Source organism: Lampris incognitus, chromosome 8, assembly GCF_029633865.1.
Source record: "Lampris incognitus isolate fLamInc1 chromosome 8, fLamInc1.hap2, whole genome shotgun sequence".
Taxonomy (NCBI): domain Eukaryota; kingdom Metazoa; phylum Chordata; class Actinopteri; order Lampriformes; family Lampridae; genus Lampris; species Lampris incognitus.
The window spans coordinates 16,654,728-16,673,412 of NC_079218.1; the positions used below are offsets into that span (position 1 = coordinate 16,654,728).

The window sequence follows — 18,685 nt, forward strand, 5'->3', positions numbered from 1 at the left end:
AGCAGTGTGGTTTCATGCCACGAAAGAGCACTACAGATGTGATGTTTGCTTTGAGAATGTTGATTGAGAAGTTTGGAGAAGGCCAGAAGGAGTTACATTGTGTCTTTGTGGATTTAGAGAAAGCATACGACAGGGTGCCGAGAGAGGAAGTGTGGTATTGTATGAGGAAGTCAGGAGTTGCAGAGAAGTATGTAGGAGTGGTGCAGGATACGTATGAGGGAAGTGTGACAATGGTGAGGTGTGCGGTTGGAATGACAGATGGGTTCAAGGTGGAGGTTGGATTACATCAAGGATCGGCTCTTAGCCCTTTCTTGTTTGCAATGGTGATGGACAGGTTGACAGACAAGATCAGGCAGGAGTCTCCATGGACGATGATGTTCGCGGATGACATAGTGATCTGTAGCGAGAGTAGGGTGCAGGTTGAGGAGAGCCTGGAGAGGTGGAGGTATGCACTGGAGAGAAGAGGAATGAAAGTCAGTAGGAGCAAGACGGAATACCTATGTGTGAATGAGAGAGAGGACAGTGGAATGGTCAGGATGCAAGGAGTGGAGGTGACAAAGGCATTTGAGTTTAACTACTTGGGGTCAACTGTCCAAAGTAACGGGGAGTGCAGTAGAGAGGTGAAAAAGAGAGTGCAGGCAGGTTGGAGTGGGTGGAGAAATGTGTCAGGAGTGATTTGAGACAGAAGGGTATCAGCAAGAGTTAAAGGGAAAGTTTACAAGATGGTTGTGAGACCAGCTATGTTATATGGTTTGGAGACAGTGGCACTGACGAAAAGACAGGAGGCGGAGCTGGAGGTGGCCGAGTTGAAGATGCTAAGATTTTCACTGGGAGTAACGAAGAAGGACAGGATTAGGAACGATTATATTAGAGGGACCGCTCAGGTTGGACGGTTTGGAGACAAAGCAAGAGAGGCAAGATTGAGATGGCTTGGACATGTGTGGAGGAGAGATGCTGAGTATATTGGGAGAAGGATGCTGAATATGGAGCTGCCAGGGAAGAGGAGAAGAGGAAGGCCAAAGAGGAGGTTTATGGATGTGGTGAGGGAAGACATGCAGGTGGCTGGTGTGACAGAGGAAGACGCAGAAGACAGGAAGAAATGGATGATCCGCTGTGGCGACCCCTAACGGGAGCAGCCGAAAGTAGTAGTAGTAGATACGACAGGGTGCCAAGAGAGGAAGTGTGGTATTGTATGAGGAAGTCGGGAGTTGCAGAGAAGTGTGTAGGAGTGGTGCAGGGTATGTATGAGGGAAGTGTGACTGGTGAGGTGTGCTGTTGGAATGACAGATGGGTTCAAGGTGGCAGCAGGATTACATCAAGGATCGGCTCTGAGCCCTTTCTTGTTTGCAATGACAATGGACAGGTTGACGGACGAGATCAGGTAGGAGGTCTCCGTGGACTATGATGTTTGCGGATGACATTGTGATCTGTAGCAAAAGTAAGGTGCAGGTTGAGGAGAGCCTGGAGAGGTGGAGGTATGCACTGGAGAGAAGAGGACTGAAAGTCAGTAGGAGCAAGACAGAATACATATACGTGAATGAGAGGGAGGGCAGTGGAATGGTGAGGATGCAAGGAGTAGAGGTGACGAAGGCATCCGAGTTTAACTACTTGGGGTCAACTGTCCAAAGTAATGGGGAGTAGAGAAGAGAGGTGAAGAAGAGAGTGCGGGCAGGTCGGAGTAGGTGGAGAAGAGTGTCAAGAGTGATTTGCGACAGAAGGGTACCGACAAGAGTTAAAGGGAAGTTTTACAAGATGGTTGTGAGACCAGCTATGTTATATGGTTTGGAGACAGTGGCACTGACGAAAAGACAGGAGGCAAAGCTGGAGGTGGTAGAGTTGAAAATGCTAAGATTTTCATTGGGAGTGACAAAGGAGGACAGGATTAGGAACAAATATATTAGAGGGACAACTCAGTTGGACGGTTTGGAGACAAAGCACGAGAGGCAAGATTGAGATGGCTTGGACATGTGTGGAGGAGCGATGTTGGGTATATTGGGAGAAGGATGCTGAATATGGAGCTGCCAGGGAAGAGGAAAAGAGGGAGGCCAAAGAAGAGGTTTATGGATATGGTGAGGGAGGACATGCAGGTGGCTGTTGTGACAGAGGAAGATGCAGAGGACAGGAAGAAATGGAAACGGATGATCCATAGTGGCGAACCCTAACGGCAGCAGACAAAAATAGTAGATAGTATTTTTGGTGGACAATACAAAAGAGCAGTTAAGAGGGGATTGACCATGTCCACTTTAATTAATTGCTCTTTGAAGCTGGGGAAATAATCAAGACTTCAATAGGCTGCAATTAAAATGTTTTCTAAACACAGCAGCTAGCCCCCACCACGCCTGGAGGGTCTAGGCATGCTAAAAGTTACAGACATCTGGACAGAGTTCAACAAGTGGAACAAGCTCACCAGTGTTCAGCGAGGTTTCCATCACCAGCTGGAAATCCAGTCCATGGGCGATAAAAAAAGTTATTTGAGAATAAAAGTCCTACTGGATAAGGAGCTCATGTTGAACAGAGCCACTTTGACCAGGATAGAGGTATGATCTGACAACAGCTCCCACACCAGAGGGCAGAGATTCATGACAACTACACCACCCCACTTCACAGTTAGCCTAGCAGGGAGCCCACAGGGCAGTGGTCCAGCATCCAGTTTTGTGTCTGGGAATCGGTCAGAGAAAGGCATACCTGGTCTTGAGGGAGCGCTGAGGAATGAACCGACATGGTCGACCAGGTAAAACATCGTCGAGCTGAACTGAAAAAGGTGGGCGGGTGCCGAGCGAGAGTGAGCAAGATTTCTCAGTTTAACTCAGGCACCTGTACATTTACTCCGTCCCCCAGCTCATTTCCTACAGTGGTAGCCACAGGGTTGAGCACATACACCTTCCGGTAGTTGGGAAAATAAGAGTGGTGAAAGCTTTTTTATCTGGGATTCTGAGCATAAACATCCACGACAGAGGCTAGACTATTCAGTAGTGTTTGACAATCGTAGACAATAGTGGCTTGCACATCATCCATACACAGACACACAAACAGAACCAGGACAAACAAAAGTGGTAACAGGTGACAACAAGCAGCCAAACACAGTGGCATGGTCATCTTTCCTGTGCAACTCCCATGAAATTTTTTTAGCCCTGAAGTTTGTCTCAGAGACCAGTGTAGAACCTGGGTAACCCCTGAATTTAGACACCAATTGGATAATACTGATATCTTTGCAAGCCTGGGTGATTGCAAGAGGTACACTAGATGTTAGGGGGAAGGAATTAAAAATAACCATTAGGCTTTGCTTCTGACTGTCAGTCAATTTTGAGAGCTACAAAAATTCCATGGGTGTAGGAACAAATTTGTATATACGAATATTTGATGAATGAGGCCCTGCAGATCTGCAAGTTATTCAAAAATCAATGTTTATCAACTCTTAATTTGTAAGACAGAAGATATTTGCTTGGTGTCTAAAAAAAAACTGATGTGAATGTCTGCATGTTTGCTCGGCTATTAAAATTAAGTTTTGATCGATTATTGATCATTAAGTGTCATATTTCAACTTCCAGGTTTTTATTCATTTGCATTTCATGTCATATCCTAAGCTTTGATTACATTATTTCATCTCAACTCTTGACGGCTACCCCATGTACAACTAGAAATGTTCCTTAAAAAAAAAAAAAAATCAACCCCAGGCAACTATCGCATTAGTAACTCTAATGGGCCCAGCCAGTTCTTCTACAGCATGTTGCTGTTTTATTATACCGTTGACTGAATTGTGCTTATTTCTTGTCTTTAAAATTAAAACAACCAAGTTGACAATCAATGATATTTTTGATGTAGTCCCCAAATCACGAACATATTCACGATGTTCCACAATAAAGAATTTGTGACTCAATGCTATTTTGGAGGAGCACAGTCAATGGAAGTCCACCCCTCAGAACAGCAGTGGTTTTTTTCAAGATGGAAAACCCCTGCCTATTTCTCTCATTATCTGACTTTGATATTGGTTTCAGCCAGACTGTTCTCCTTGAAATAGAGTGAGACTACGGCTGAAATAGTTTAACTGATAGAGGTCAAGTAGTTATTTGTTAGGCACTTAACTCGGTAATTTTTGGACTCTTGTGGAAAGTCCATACAGAAATGTAATCAATAAAATCTAACCAAAGTTAGCAGCTACTGCAGATTGGCTGGTTTATATAAAGCAGTTTCTATTAATACCTCCATAAAATGTATTATGAGCAAAATCATGATTTAGATGCCTTTTTCTGTGTGGCCTAATGTAAAACTCCTGGCAAAGTATTTAATGGTACATATTTGCTATTCAATTTTTGTTTAATGTGAGGCATATTCAATCATATGTTGCTAATAGCCAAACAACTAGGCTACCCTCTTCACTTTTATTTCTATTGTATTAGTAAAGTTTTGTCCCCCCCCCCCTTTTTTTTCTCCCCAATTGTATCCAGCCAATTACCCAACTCTTCCGAGCCTTCCCAGTCACTGCTCCACCCCCTCTGCCGATCCGGGGGCTGCAGACTACAACATGCCTCCTCTGATACATGTGGAAACGCCAGCCACGTCTTTTCACCTGACAGTGAGGAGTTTCGCCAGGGGGACATAGCACGTGGGAGGATCACGCTCTTCCCCCAGTTCCCCCCCGGCACCCCAACCAACCAGAGGAGGCACTAGTGCAGCGACCAGGACACAAACCCACATCCGGCTTCCTACCCGCAGACACAGCCAATTGTGTCGATAGGGATGCCCGACCAAGCCGCAGGCAACACAGGGATTTGAACTGGCGATCCATTGTATTGGTAAAGTTGGCAATATCGCTTCTAGATCTGGAATTTGGAAAGGCCACTTTGAAAAAGAAATAACACTTTGGAGCATCAATCTTAGATCAAACAAAATACAAAATTGTGATTAGATAAGAACTGTTTGGTCACACCAAAATTTGTCTAGAAAAGCAGGAAAAAGAAAAGTGGAAAAATGAACCATCAGAGCACAGATTTTTAGAACTTCAGTTAAGTATTCGGGTAGACTTTTTGATAGGTTCAACAGATTGATACAAAATCACAAGAATCAATTACTGTAATGTTAACAGTGAAAAAGGGACCAATTGCTGGTAGTGAAAATGAGACTGTATCATGAGTATTTTTTTTCTAAGCTTTACAACTATCTTATAGTATGTGTAGGTCTATATAGCTTTCGGTTTTTCATAAACAATCAAATGAGATGTGATGTCTGTATGTGTAGAATCCAACACTCAATATCAATTTTCAAATTTGGAATTTGTGATATTGGGCTATACAAATAAAATTGACTTGACTTGACTGAACTGGAAATTACATCTGGTAGAATCAGCATATCCAGACAGTCAGTATCCGTGTATTTTCCGATCATTGCATATCCGATTTAGGATCCAAAATCAGAAAACTAATAACAACCTGTTATTTCATTGTTCGTTTACAAATCCAAAATCAAAAAACGAACAACTGGCTGTTTTTTCATTGTTATTTTATGATCGTCCTCTGGGCAACTAGAAATAGGAAGTTGGTTGGCCAGCCTATCCATGTATCATTCGATCATTTCACATCCAATTTAGAATCCAAAATCAGAAAACCAATAACAGGCTGTTTCTTCATTGTTTCTTTGCAAATCCAAAATCAGAAAACCAATAACGGGCTGTTTTTCATTGTTTTGATTTTGTTCTGAAGTTAAAAATAGCACATGAGAGATGGGAAATTTGTTGTCCTTAATCCTGTCATTTAATATTTCCTGATTTGTTGTGACCAGGAAGTTATTGACTTTTTCTTTCATGTGCCTGGTCAGATGTGAGTAGCTTTTCCAAGTCATTCAGTCATTCCACTCTTGTCTGGTAGCTACTGAACTTGAAAGAGTTATAAACTGCAGTAAAGTGAGCTGCCGAGTATGAAACCATGGGTCAAGCCAGCCACCGTCTGAATTTCATTGCAAAAGTAGTGCAATTACAGCAAGGACAGCTTCTGAGCGAGGCGAAGATCCTGAAAGTTACACATTTTCTTTCATGTTCTTTCTGTGTTGTTCTATGAATACAATGCTGAAATCAGTTTGCATTGTTCTTTTTCGTATGTTTGACCTGTTTTAAGTTTTATTTTGCCAATAGGTAATTCCTGGAGATTGCTGTTCCCGATGTCCTCTCTAATAGTATCAAAGTGGAGTCATCTCACGGTACCTGTCTGTGGAAATTGCAAAATAAAATAACTTCTTAGGCTCTGTAGGCAGTCAGGTGTGTTTGTTTCATTTATTTTTGAGCTTTGATTAAATGTTTTTGCAGTGTTTCGCAACCCTTTCCAATGCAGTATGCTTTATGGTCTCTTATTAAACTGTGATCAAATCTTACGACAAAACAAAGCCAATCCATTCTCATGACTGGCTTACCATCATCTTTGTCAATCATTTGACTGGATAAGGGGATATTAATACATTGTGGTTGGATGATGAATAAAATTGTGTTCAAGCTGTGGAAACTATAGTAGTTTTCTAAATAGTACAATTTCACAATGCTATGAAAATTATATCTGCAAATGATAAAATTTGTAAGTAATGTGACACAACCAAGTACACTTAAGGTAGGTTGCTATTGGTCATCTTTCTTCTGTTAACTCAGCTGACAGAAGTGTGACATCTGCAAATTTTTTGGTAGCTTACAGTTGTTGTGGTTGCTAACGTCTTAATCTCTTCGATCATTGCATGAAAATTTGAACTATTTTACTTAAAATCTGGGGAATCTCACTTCAAATTAACCTCCAAGACCAAAAAAGCAGATACATTTCTCTGAAGTTTGACCTTTCACCAAACAAATTCCTCAACAGGATGGGGATTTTGAAATGGGATTTCCCATAGCTGGTGCAGTAAAATGTTAGAAAATTACAATAATATAATAAGTCAATCATGTGAATGGATTGGCTTTGTTTTCTTGTAAGATTTAATCAGTTTAATAAGAGCCCACAAAGTGTAGTGAATTGGAAGTGTCTGCAAAAGCGCAAAAATGTTTCAGCAAAGCCCAAAGATAGATGAAAAACACACCAGACTGCCTACAGAGAAAAGAGGTTATTTTATTTTGCAGTTTCCACAAACTGCAAAATAAAATACCCACTGGTAGACACCGGCGGAGAGGGAAGCCGGCAGGCTCAAGAAGGAGGTCTTTCGGAATTGGTTGGCCCAGCGGTCTCCTGAAGCAGCAGACAGGTACCAGGAGGCCAGACGGGCTGCCGCTTTGGCGGTCGCGGAAGCAAAAACTCAGGCATGGGAGGAGTTCGGTGAGGCTATGGAGGATGATTTTCGGTTGGCCTCAAGGAAGTCCTGGCAAACCTTCCGGCGACTCAGGAAGGGGAAGCAGGGCTTGACTCAGGCTGTGTTCAGCTGCGGAGGGGAACTGTTGACCCGGACTGGGGATGTTGTCGAGCGGTGGAAAGAACACTTTGAGGAGCTCCTGAACCCAGCTAACACGTCCTCAGTGGAGGAGGTAGAATCTGAAGACTCAGGGGAAGCCCCACCCATATCCCTGGCAGAGGTCTCTGAGGTAGTTAAAAAGCTCCTCGGTGGCAAGGCATCGTGTGGTTGGGATTCGCCCAGACATGCTGAAGGCTCTGGACATTGTTGGGCTGTCTTGGTTGACACGCCTCTTCAGTGTCACGTTGAGGTCGGGGACAGTACCTGTTGAGTCGCAGACTGGGGCGGTGGTTCCCATATTTGAAAAGGGGGACCGGAGGGTGTGCTCCAATTATCGGGGCATCACATTGCTCAGCCTCCCTGGGAAAGTCTACTCTAGGGTGCTGGAAAGGAGGCTCCGACTGATTGTGGTACCTCGGATCCAGGGGGAACAATACGGATTCCGTCCTAGCCGTGGAACAACAAACCAACTCATTACCCTTGTGGAAGTGCTAAGGGGGGCATGGGAGTTTGACCAGCCAGTCTACATGTGTTTTGTGGACTTGGAAAAGGCTTATGACCGTGTACCCCAGGGCACTCTGTGGGTGGTACTGCAGAGTATGGAGTACCGGGGCAGTTGCTACAAGCTATCTGGTCCTTGAATAACCAAAGTGAGAGCTGTGTCCGCATTCTTGGCACAAAGTCAAACACGTTTGCGGCGGGTGTCGGACTCCACCAAGGTTGTCCCTTGTCACCGATTCTGTTTGTGATATTTATGGACAGGATCTCAAGGTGCAGCCAAGGTGAGGAGTGTGTCCATTTTGGGAACCTCAGAACTGCATCTCTGCTCTTCGCAGATGATGTGGTTTTGTTGGCTTCATCAGAACGCGACCTCCAGCACGCACTGGGGCGTTTGCAGCTGAGTGTGAAATGGCTGGGAGGAGAGTCAGCACCTCCAAGTCTGAGGTCATGGTTCTCTACCGGAAGAAGGTGGAGTGCTCCCTCCGGGTTGGGCATGAGTTGTTGCCTCAAATGAAGGAGTTCAAGTATCTCGGGGTCTTGTTCACGAGTGAGGGTAGGATAGAGCAGGAGATTGACAGGCAGCTTGGTGCAGCATCAGCAGTAATGCGGACATTGTACCGCAGCATTTCTCAAACCTCTCCTGGCGGACCACTTGTCCTGCATGTTTTAGAGCTCTCCCTGCTCCAACACAGCTGATTCAAATGATCAACTCGTTATGAGCTCCCGAAGCTGCCTAATAACAAAACTGATCATTTAAATCAGCTGTGTTAGAGCAGGGAGAGATCTAAAACATGCAGGACAAGTGGTCCGCCAGGAGAGGTTTGAGAAACGCTGTTGTACCGGACCGTTGTGGTGAAGAGGGAGCTCAGCCGGAAGGCAAAGTTCTCAATTTACCAGTCAATCTTCGTTCCAACCCTCACCTATGGTCATGAGCTGTGGGTAGTGACCGAAAGGGTGAGATCTCGGATACATGAGGCTGAAATGAGTTTCCTCCGTAGGGTGTCTGGGCTCAGCCTTAGAGATAGGGTGAGGAGCTCGGACATCCGGAGGGAGCTCGGAGTAGAGCCGCTGCTCCTTCTCATCGAAAGGAGCCAGTTGAGGTGGTTCGGGCATCTGATTACGATGCCTCTTGGGCGCCTTCGTCTGGAAGTGTACTGGGCACTGCCAACTGGGAAGAGAACCCAGGGTAGACCCAGAACTTGCTGGAGGGACTACATGTCCAATCTGGCCTGGGAACGCCTTGGGATGCCCAAGGAGGAGCTGGAGGGCATTGCTGCCGAGAGGGACGTCTGGAGGGCCCAACTTAGCTTGCTGCCACTGCGACCTCACCCCAGAGAAGTGGCTGAAGATGAATGAATGAGTTTCCACAAACTGGTACGACTCCTCTTTATTACCGTTAGAGAGGACATCGGCAACAGCAATCACTAGGAAATTGATAACCCATTAGCAAAATACAACTTACAACAGGTCAAACATGACGAAATAGAAGAATGCAAACTAATATCCGAATTGTGTTCCTAAAAGAACACAGAAAGAACATGAAAAAAAACACGTATATGTATCTTTCAGGATTTTCACCTTCCTCAGAAGTCGTCCTAATTACACTACTTGTGCAATGAAATTCAGACAGCGGCTAGCTTGACCCATGGTTTCATGCTCAGCGGCTCACTTTACTGCAGTTTATAACTCTTTCAAGTTCAGTAGCTACCAGACAAGAGTGGAATGACTGAATGACTTGGGGCAGCTACTCACATCTGTCCAGGCATGTGGGGAAAAAAAAGTCGATAACTTCCTGGTTGCAACAAATCGGAAATGTTAAATGACAAAATCAAAGAAAACAAATATCCAATTTTCTTCTTTTCTATTTTCAACTTCAGAAAAAAATCAAAACAAAAAACAGCCTATTATTGGTTTTCTGATTTTGGATTTGCAAAAAAACAATGAAAAAACACCCCGTTATTGATTTTCTGATTTTGGATTCTAAATCGGATATGAAATGATTGAATGGTACATGGATAGGCCGGCCAACCAACTTCCTATTTCTAGTTGCCTAGAGGACAATCATATGTACTCTTCCACTATGTATTCATCTACTACGGACATAGCAGGACAAAGCAGTATTCCAAGACAGTACAGTATTATGCTGATGTGAGTTGAGTCTTTTATATTCTCTTCTCTTATTTTGAACTCAGTGGAGCTTACAGCTTGTTTAAGTTTGCATAGGCTTAACAGAAAATGCCCATTACATAAACTTAACAGAATCATTGAAGCAGGACAAAGCAGTATTCCAAGAAAGTATAGTATTGTGCTGATGTGTGTGAAGTCTTTTATATTCTCTTCTCTTATTTTAAACTCACCTAGAGCTTATAGCTTGTTTAAGTTTGCATAGACTTAACAGAAAATGCCCATTACATAAACTTAACAAAATCACTGAACACAGGAAGGACAACAGATGATTACTGTGCACGATGTAATGTAAAAGAATTAAAATACATGAAATACATGAGAAAGGATCTGCATTCATTCAGTTGGTGCTGCCCAATTACAATTTTAACAACAAAAATAAAACACCATCTGGCAAAACATTTTCAAACATTTAAATGGACACAAAAAAAGATAAACGTCAGTTTGGGCAGGTTTTGTCAGTTGTCTTAAATATTTTTGGGGATCTTATATTTGAACTTAACATGTGCAAGTCTATCTAGTCTGTTTAATTTGCAAATCATACCGCAAAATTTTAATCACGATGTGGCGTCAACTTTTACTAGAATACACTAATTTTACATCAAGCTATGACAATAAGTTAATTTAGGTTTAGTGGTATCTTTTAGCCACAGCATGGAAAGGGTCTTACATATGAGTGGGACAATATCATTACTCAAAACATAATGCAAACAAACAAAATGTCCTTTGTGTTTGTGCGTGATCTTTACTAATGTTATTTTTAGTCATTTGCGAATAATGCTCTGTTGGAACCGCTGTAAGTCAATCTGATTTTTTCTGTTCGCCCACTTTCATATCAGTACAAATGTTTTGTGAGGATGAAAGGCGTCATTTGTAATTCAACTATGGAGGCTACTTTGTTCATTATAAAAAGAAAAAAGGCATGCTACTCTTACATTTTTGGAAAAATAACCTGCAATTAACGAAGTTTCCTACATGTAGGGTGTGTTCCTTCATGATCGTATGGATGGTAAACCAATCGAAGTTTAAAAAAAAGAAAAAAAAGCAAGTCTTTTCTCTTGCATTCAGATATTTCATGTCATACGTTCATTGTACACATCGGCCCTAAACTTGGATTCGACTATTAAATACCCCCCTTGGTTGCGGGAACACAACAACAGGGGGCGCCATATTACAGGGACGATCAGGCTGGTGAAAATCCAGTTTATGGGTAATCTCATTAATTCGCACATATAAAATCAACAACTGGCCGTATATTGGCTGCTACCAAAAACAAAATATACTGTTATTTGCTTTTACAGTCAAACACCTCTTCAAGGAATTGACTGACAGGCGGGAATGTTAGCAAGCAAGCGTTTTTCTTTGTTGGTTGATGTCATAGCTAGTCACTAGTGTTAATGTTTACCCACTACCCGAAAAGAAACTTGACTGTACTCCCACAGAAAGTGCCCCGCAAAACTGTCCGAAAAATACGTCGCAGACATTTATCAGCGCGATGATCGAAGGAAGACTGACACAATCGCCGCGGTCTATAGTCGAACTCTTCGCGGCAGTTAGCCTACAGGTGAATTTAACGTTTACAACCAGAGCTAACTCCGCTAAACGCTAGGCGACAACCTCAAGATCATGTAACCTATGGAAATGTTCTCCATAAAGCACAGTTTAGGGGGGGAAATCCAATCCTTGAATGATTACTTTTATTTTACCACCGTTGGTACGATGGGCTGCAATTGTCAGTTTGGCATTATGACGATATCGTATCGTTTTGTTCTACTTTGTTGGGTTATGATAGCCAGATGCTGGCTAGCTCACACTAGCAGTGCTGTACCGTTTAAAAGCTAGCATTAGTAGCCAACGGGCTCCGCTGTACAAAGTTGCTTAAATTGTCAGAAGCTAAAGGTTCCCTGCGACATTTTTCGATGAAAGCCAAACGTAAAAAAAAAACACAAAAGTTAATGATAGTAAAACTGTATTGGGGGGGGGGTATAACGGCCAAACTGAAACATTAGCATAAAGGAAGGCCAGTACGAGAAACCTGCTCGACAAGGCCCGACTGTGCCATGGATGAATAAAAAAAAAGTGAGACAACAATCTTTTGAAATCGATTCAAGTTGGTAAATTGGTTAAGTGTTATTTAATCTGGCTTTTAAATCCGAGAAAACTCTTAAGGGCAACTCATCAGTGTGTCAACTTTACTTTTGGCAGGGATAAAAAAACAAACAAACAAACACCAACCAGCTCTTTAAAATGCAGCAACAACAAAAGGCAAAAAAAAAAACTCACTAGGGATCGTTTGTAAACCTGGGTGTTCTCGGAGGTTGGTATCCATACAGATGGCAATAAAGCACGTCGAAACAGAAGCAGCACATCTCCGCCGACACCACCATTTTTCTGCCTCCACTTCCCGAACCAGGTCCTGGACTGAGATTCGGGGAGAGGCCAGATGAATTGTAACCGGCCGGGGCTGGGGACAACGCGTTTGTGCTGCTGCTGCTGCTGCTACTACTACTACTACTGCTGCTAACGTTACCCCCGGGTCCCCCCAGGCCGTTCGCTCTGCTCACGTTGCCCGTTGCAACAGTCGTGGAGGAACCAATCCCCAAGTCCGATCCACAATGTCCGGTTCCTGCCACCCCGCTTCCCGCCCCCACCCCGCCAGGACCCCCCGACCCGGGGGATCCCGACAGCTTCTGCTTCTTCACCCCGCAGCACCCGGCCGCCATCTTGGAACAATCTGCACCGACACACCGCTTCCGACCCATAACCGTCACCGCGGGAAGGGTGGGGGGGAACGCCGACCAGACGTAAAAATCCCACTGCGTTGATACGTATGACGGACAATACTCCACTTTCACTTTTTTTTTTTTTTTTTTTGTCGGACGACGAAATAACCGATGTGGGGGGAAAGACTGCAATGTCACCCTAGCGTTGCCTTTAAAATGCGTGACTTACACACACTCCATAGCTGACAAGCGTTTCCCTTGGGCAGACAGTCAGATCCAGCTTTGGACCACAGTATATTTAAATGGATGACAGACAAGTCGTCGCTAAATATTTACCCACTCTCCTGAACACGAAATCCTCCGATGCGGTCCCAACTAGTGTCTGTTAAAATGCACAAGCTCAGGCACCTCACGGTCCAACAAGGCCGCAGCTGACTACGGCCAGTCGATCCAGATGTGAGGCTGACAGTGCACTGTACCCCCGCAGCACACCTTTTTGTGTGGGAGCCGGGAGCTTGAGTACGCAGGACCCATAAGCTTCAGCACAAACGGTGCACAGTCCCTCGGACAGTGTATTTTTTCATTACACTTGTTGTTTACTACTTTCGGACGAACTTCTAGTTAGACGACAGGCCCAGTATATTGGAAATCCGGACGATGGGATAACGCAGAGTAAAATGGCATCTGACAATGCAGGTTTGGCATGGCACAACGAAACGCGTCAGCGTCGACCAAGGCATTTCAGCAACATTGGCCTATAACCGCAGCCGTTTCCACCTGCATGCTGTCTGTCCTCAGACCCGATTAAAAAACCTCACTGATCCCCCACGTTAAATGCAGAGCTGAAAGTTTACAGTGGGTTTGTTTGGAAGCTGTCACCCGTTTATTGAGATTCATAATAAAAGGACATTCTTTTCCATGATCCGTCTGAAATCCTGTGGGTTTTGGCAACCCTCGTTCCGCACTCGTCGCTCAGCTGCTACCATTCAGTGCTGGTCGGGTAAATAGCCGTGCGATCACTCTGTAGGCACGGGCATCGTTGTCGTCTCCACGCTCAAAGTGAATTCAGAAAATGTCTTGCGCCCAGTTTCTGCACAAAATACGTAGTCTCTCTCTCTCTCTGTGTGTGTGTGTTTTTTTTTTTTTTGTAATTCAGAGGAAATGTAGACCGCTGACCGAGGTGCGCGTGCGCATACCCCCTTGATAAAAAAAGAAAAAAGAAAAAGTTCGGGCCTACAGATGGAAATAGAACTGCCCTGCTGTTACTAAACCCATTTGGCCTATAGGGGATTTTTATTTTTATTTTTTATGTGTAGGCCATAATTTTGTCCATTTCGCCAACCTAAGTTTTTTTATCAACAGTCAATTGAAGTTTTTGCAGATCAGTAAAGTCTTCATCTTTGAAGCGATAGTCCGTGCAGATAAAGCTAAAGAATAAATAGCGCTTCTCTAGTCCGGGCACACCGTCACTTTACAATGACACGAGCGCGTCACATACAGTACTGTGGCCCGAACGGGGGGGGGCGGGGGGGAGTGGCCGCTAGGCGCTTTGACTGCGTTTGCTCTATTAGTCTCCTTTAAATAAATATATCCCATCTGTAATACTATTAAAGAAGCGCACTTTCACTATACAGTCTAAAGTGTGTTGGCCCACATATGTTTCTTTAGAGGAAAGTGTATCAATAAAGACAGTACACTGCTAAGCTGTTGCCTCCAGGCCTTATTCTCAGTGTGTCTAAATGTGATTATTTGAGATATGCCAGCAAGGCCATTTTATGTGTTTTTAGCCACTTACTGTATTCAAAGGACTCACACACGCGCGCGCACACACACACACACGCACACACATATCTCAATCAATCAAGTTACATTTTATATACATATATATATATGCGTATATATACGTATATATATGTGTATATATATACATACACATCCAGTGAGACAAGTACATTCTCTATGAGACAGTTGTCTTGTCTGATAAAGAATTTATTTGACTCACTGGATTATTTTGCCCCTTATTTGTTGAGCACTTCCTTACTGTTGAGTGTTTCTTTTAACAAACATATGTATGTATGTATGTATGTATGTATGTATGTGTATATATATATATATATATATATATATATATATATATATATATATATATATATATATATATAGCGTTTTTTTCCCGAAACCGTCAATGGTGTTGTTATAAGTGCTCAACTAATGGGGAGCGGAATATCAACACAGCTACAGGGAAAAACAAGTTTTAATACATTGCAGTACAGGCCTGTTTTGTGCGACGCACACTCATTAGCAGCTGATGAGTGCGTGTCGCACAGCTGATGATTGCTTATGGCATGAAAAAGGCTTGTATACTGTCTCATAAAGGATTTACTTGACTCACACAGGCATTAGTGGCTGATAGTTGTTTTATTTTCCTCCCAACTATTTTTTTTCTGTCACCCTCAGGTGAGACGTAAGTCAGGAGAAACAAGTATTTGTATGTTCTTGTATGTTCTTGTGTGTTCTTGTACTTGATAATAAATACAATTCTGATTGTGATTGGGTATTCTTTGCTTATCTTAAACGTCTATAGACAGATCAAGATTATTCAAGCAAGACAGACTGATACCTCCCATTGTTTCTGATGCTTCTCATCCGGCCTAACCCCTGAATTTGCTCTTTCAGCCCTGCATTGTACAATTTGTGAAATCTTTTAACAAGCATTTGGATTTAGTGTGTATCAAAATAGATATATTTTTCTATTAGTTTACCCCTAGTGCATCTTGATATTGATGTACTCTTTGTTTTTGTTTTTGTTTTTTTCCAGGTTTTTATTCAACCTGGAAAGCCTTTTGCAACAACTTACTGAGTTGTCTCATAGACAAATCCATCCTCTCAGTGTCGCCCACTGACAACACATTTTAATGTAGCTTGTTAATACAAATTGTAAGAGAGCCATTACAAATGCACCTTTTTTTGCTCACTGTATGATCCCTTTTTGTCAGAAAATAGTTATGGCGTCTCTTTCATTTTGGACAAAACATTAAGGTTTGTGGGGAGAGTGACCATTTTTATGTTCGGGTGAACACTTCACACTTGACATGGAACTGGAAGCAACGGATGAATTAGAATTGCCTCTTATCAGCAAACACTTGCTGTTCTCAAAATAATGCTCCAGTTCACATCATTAACTGCACCAATGGCACTTGTGATTTTCCAGGAAGTGAACTCTTGAACACAAGTTAAGGTCTGAACAATCCACTTATTGAAAGTTCTATTTTATATGGAGGCAATAAAGTAACAATATTGATTAAATAGTGAGATGAATTGTGAGAAACAAGCATAAATAAATTGTTGGAATATTTGTTTCAATATTTACTGGTACATTTATTTGTTTGTTTATTTATTATTACTATTATTATTGTTATTGTTATTATTATTATAATCATCATTTATTGTTTATTTATTTATTTGTTATCTGTTCATGCGACAGACATGGGCGCAAGTCCATGAATACTGGGATTGCACACAGTGCTTTACCTGTGCCCCTGTCCACAGGGTTAGTGGTTGTGTCAGGAAGGGCATCCGACGTAAAATTTTGCCAAATCCTTATGCGGATCGAGTAGACCATTAACCGGTCGAAGCTCACTACCAGATCGGTCAAGGCCCAGGTTAACAACGACTGCCATTGATACTGTGCTAGAAACTATAAACTCCTCTGTGGTGACCCCTGAGAAACAGGGAACAAACTGAAAGAAAAAGAAGATAAATGTATTTATTTTTTGATGCATTTAATTATTTCCATATTGATTTATTCCCAACCACATTTATTCATTAATTTCAGGACCCCCGTCAAGTCATCAATCATAAGGCAGGATAAATTGCAGCTGTGTTTATTCTGCTATGCTAACATCACAGAACCTGAAGATGTCAGCAGTCTTACTAAAATCTTACTAAAGCAAGAGCAACACTCGTCATTTTGTAGTTATATAGATGCAAACAGAGGTTAAGTCAGACAGCCTCAAAGCCCCCACCATTCTTTATTTTAGCCAATTGCTTATCAGCAGAACATGCAAATATGGCAACTAGTTCAACCACTCAGTCAGTCAGCTTGTTCATATCAGCTTATTTTAGGGAGCAACATTTATACAAGCAGCTAATGCCCCTGTTATATTAGTAAGATATTAGTAAGGTGATAGCTAAAGCTTAACATCTCATATTTATGGATATGGAGGATGTTAGATAGAACCTGGTGGCTCATTATATTGATTGAGTACAAGCCTTGGAGGTTGACTAATAAGGTCATGCGTTTTATGCTTTTAGCTACTTTTACAGGTAATATAGTGCACACGGCCTTGGAGGCAGATGAGAAAACATATTACTAAGTGTGCTGGTTTAGTGTGCATTCTCCTCCCATGCTGATTTGTATAGTTTCAATCAGTGCAGGAAGATTAGGTCCTGCAAGGCATTATTTGACTAATTACCTATCTGTGGGGCTGTGCTAAACATTCAAATTACATTAAAGGAGTACATTTTATAATGAGCCTCAGACTAGAGCTGGGCCTAATCTTCCATCACTAATTGAAATGAAACATCATCAACCTGTAAGGTGACTGATTATTTTGGACCAAAAATCAGTCTGTAAGTAGGTTGTAGCTAAAACCATGCCAAGGTTGGTATTCACTCAATATTAGGAGCCAGATAAGATTCTGACACCCTCTATACCACTTTGTCAAATAGGTCATTTCAGGCTTTAGATATCACTTCACAAATACAAGAGTGGTGTTTGCTATTTGTATGGCTTTTTTCTCCCTTGTGTAAGCCTAGTATGAGCTGGCTGGCAAAAAAAAGATGGAGACGGGCATCCAGGTGGCGTGGCAGTCTGTTCTGTTGCCTACCAACACGGGGATCAACGGTTTGAATCCTCATGTTACCTCGGTCGGTACCTTGGTCGGGCATCCCTACAGACACAATTGGCCGTGTCTGCAGGTGGGGAGCCGGATGTGAGTATGTGTCCTGGTCGCTGCACTAGCGCCTCCTCTGGTCAGTCAGTCGGGGCGCCTGTTTGGGGGGGGGGGTGTTCCAAGGATCCTCTTTTCTGGCAGAGTTGGCAAGCAGGTGAGTCCGCCAGGCCCCAGCTGAAAAGTTTGGAAGGGCTCAGGAAGACATCATACACTGACTGGCACAAAAACTTGAATCAGTGTGATTCTGCCTTCCAGAGTTCTGCCCAGGTGATCTTTCAGCTGGTTGTATGCTCCCACTTGCTCCAGGCACATACCCACCATTCTTCTGTAGTGAGCTTCCTCCACAGCTGTGTATACCGCCTCCCGGATCAGCTTTCGCCTCTCCTTTCCTCGGGCTTTACTGTAGCTAAGTCTTGAGTTGCTCCTGAGCCCAGCCCAACCAGTTTCCATGGTGACCATCAGGATACTGTGCTGCAACCATGCCTCAGTCTGCTCAACTGCCTCCTGCGTGTGCCACTTCCTTCCTGTTCTGACCTCGATACCCGCAAAGGAGACCTTGGTGTCAGCGGAATCTTGGTAGAGCAGGACTTCTCTGGCTCGGGTGACTTTGAACTCCTCTGCCAGGCTACTGAGTGGAAGCTGTTAGCTTGGTGTTATGCCCATAAAGGGTGATGCTGCTTAGGCTCCGCGGCAGGCCCACCCACCTGCGCAGGAACTGGCTGATCTTCCTTTTGAAGCCCTCCAGAATGGTGATTGGGACATCATAGATTAGCAGTGGCCAGAGTCAAGGCAGGATTCCATGTTGATATGTCCAGGAAGCTTTGACTTATCCACTATGGAGAGCCAAGTGTTGATGTCATCACCGGTTGCCTGGCCCGCCGCTGTGTCCTTCAGATTGCTGGTGAAGAT

General features: G+C 43.2%; 1 protein-coding gene across 1 annotated transcript in view; it reads right to left on the reverse strand.

Annotated features, from left to right (window-relative positions):
- The window catches only part of ammecr1 (AMMECR nuclear protein 1), a 40,940-nt gene extending 27,071 nt beyond the window's left edge, over positions 1-13,869 (reverse strand). The window contains exon 1 of the mRNA XM_056284470.1: positions 12,382-13,869. Within this exon, the coding sequence (XP_056140445.1) occupies positions 12,382-12,860 (479 nt within the window). The 5' untranslated portion in view covers positions 12,861-13,869. The remainder of the gene's footprint in view (positions 1-12,381) is intronic.
- Between the last annotated feature and the right edge of the window lie 4,816 nt (positions 13,870-18,685).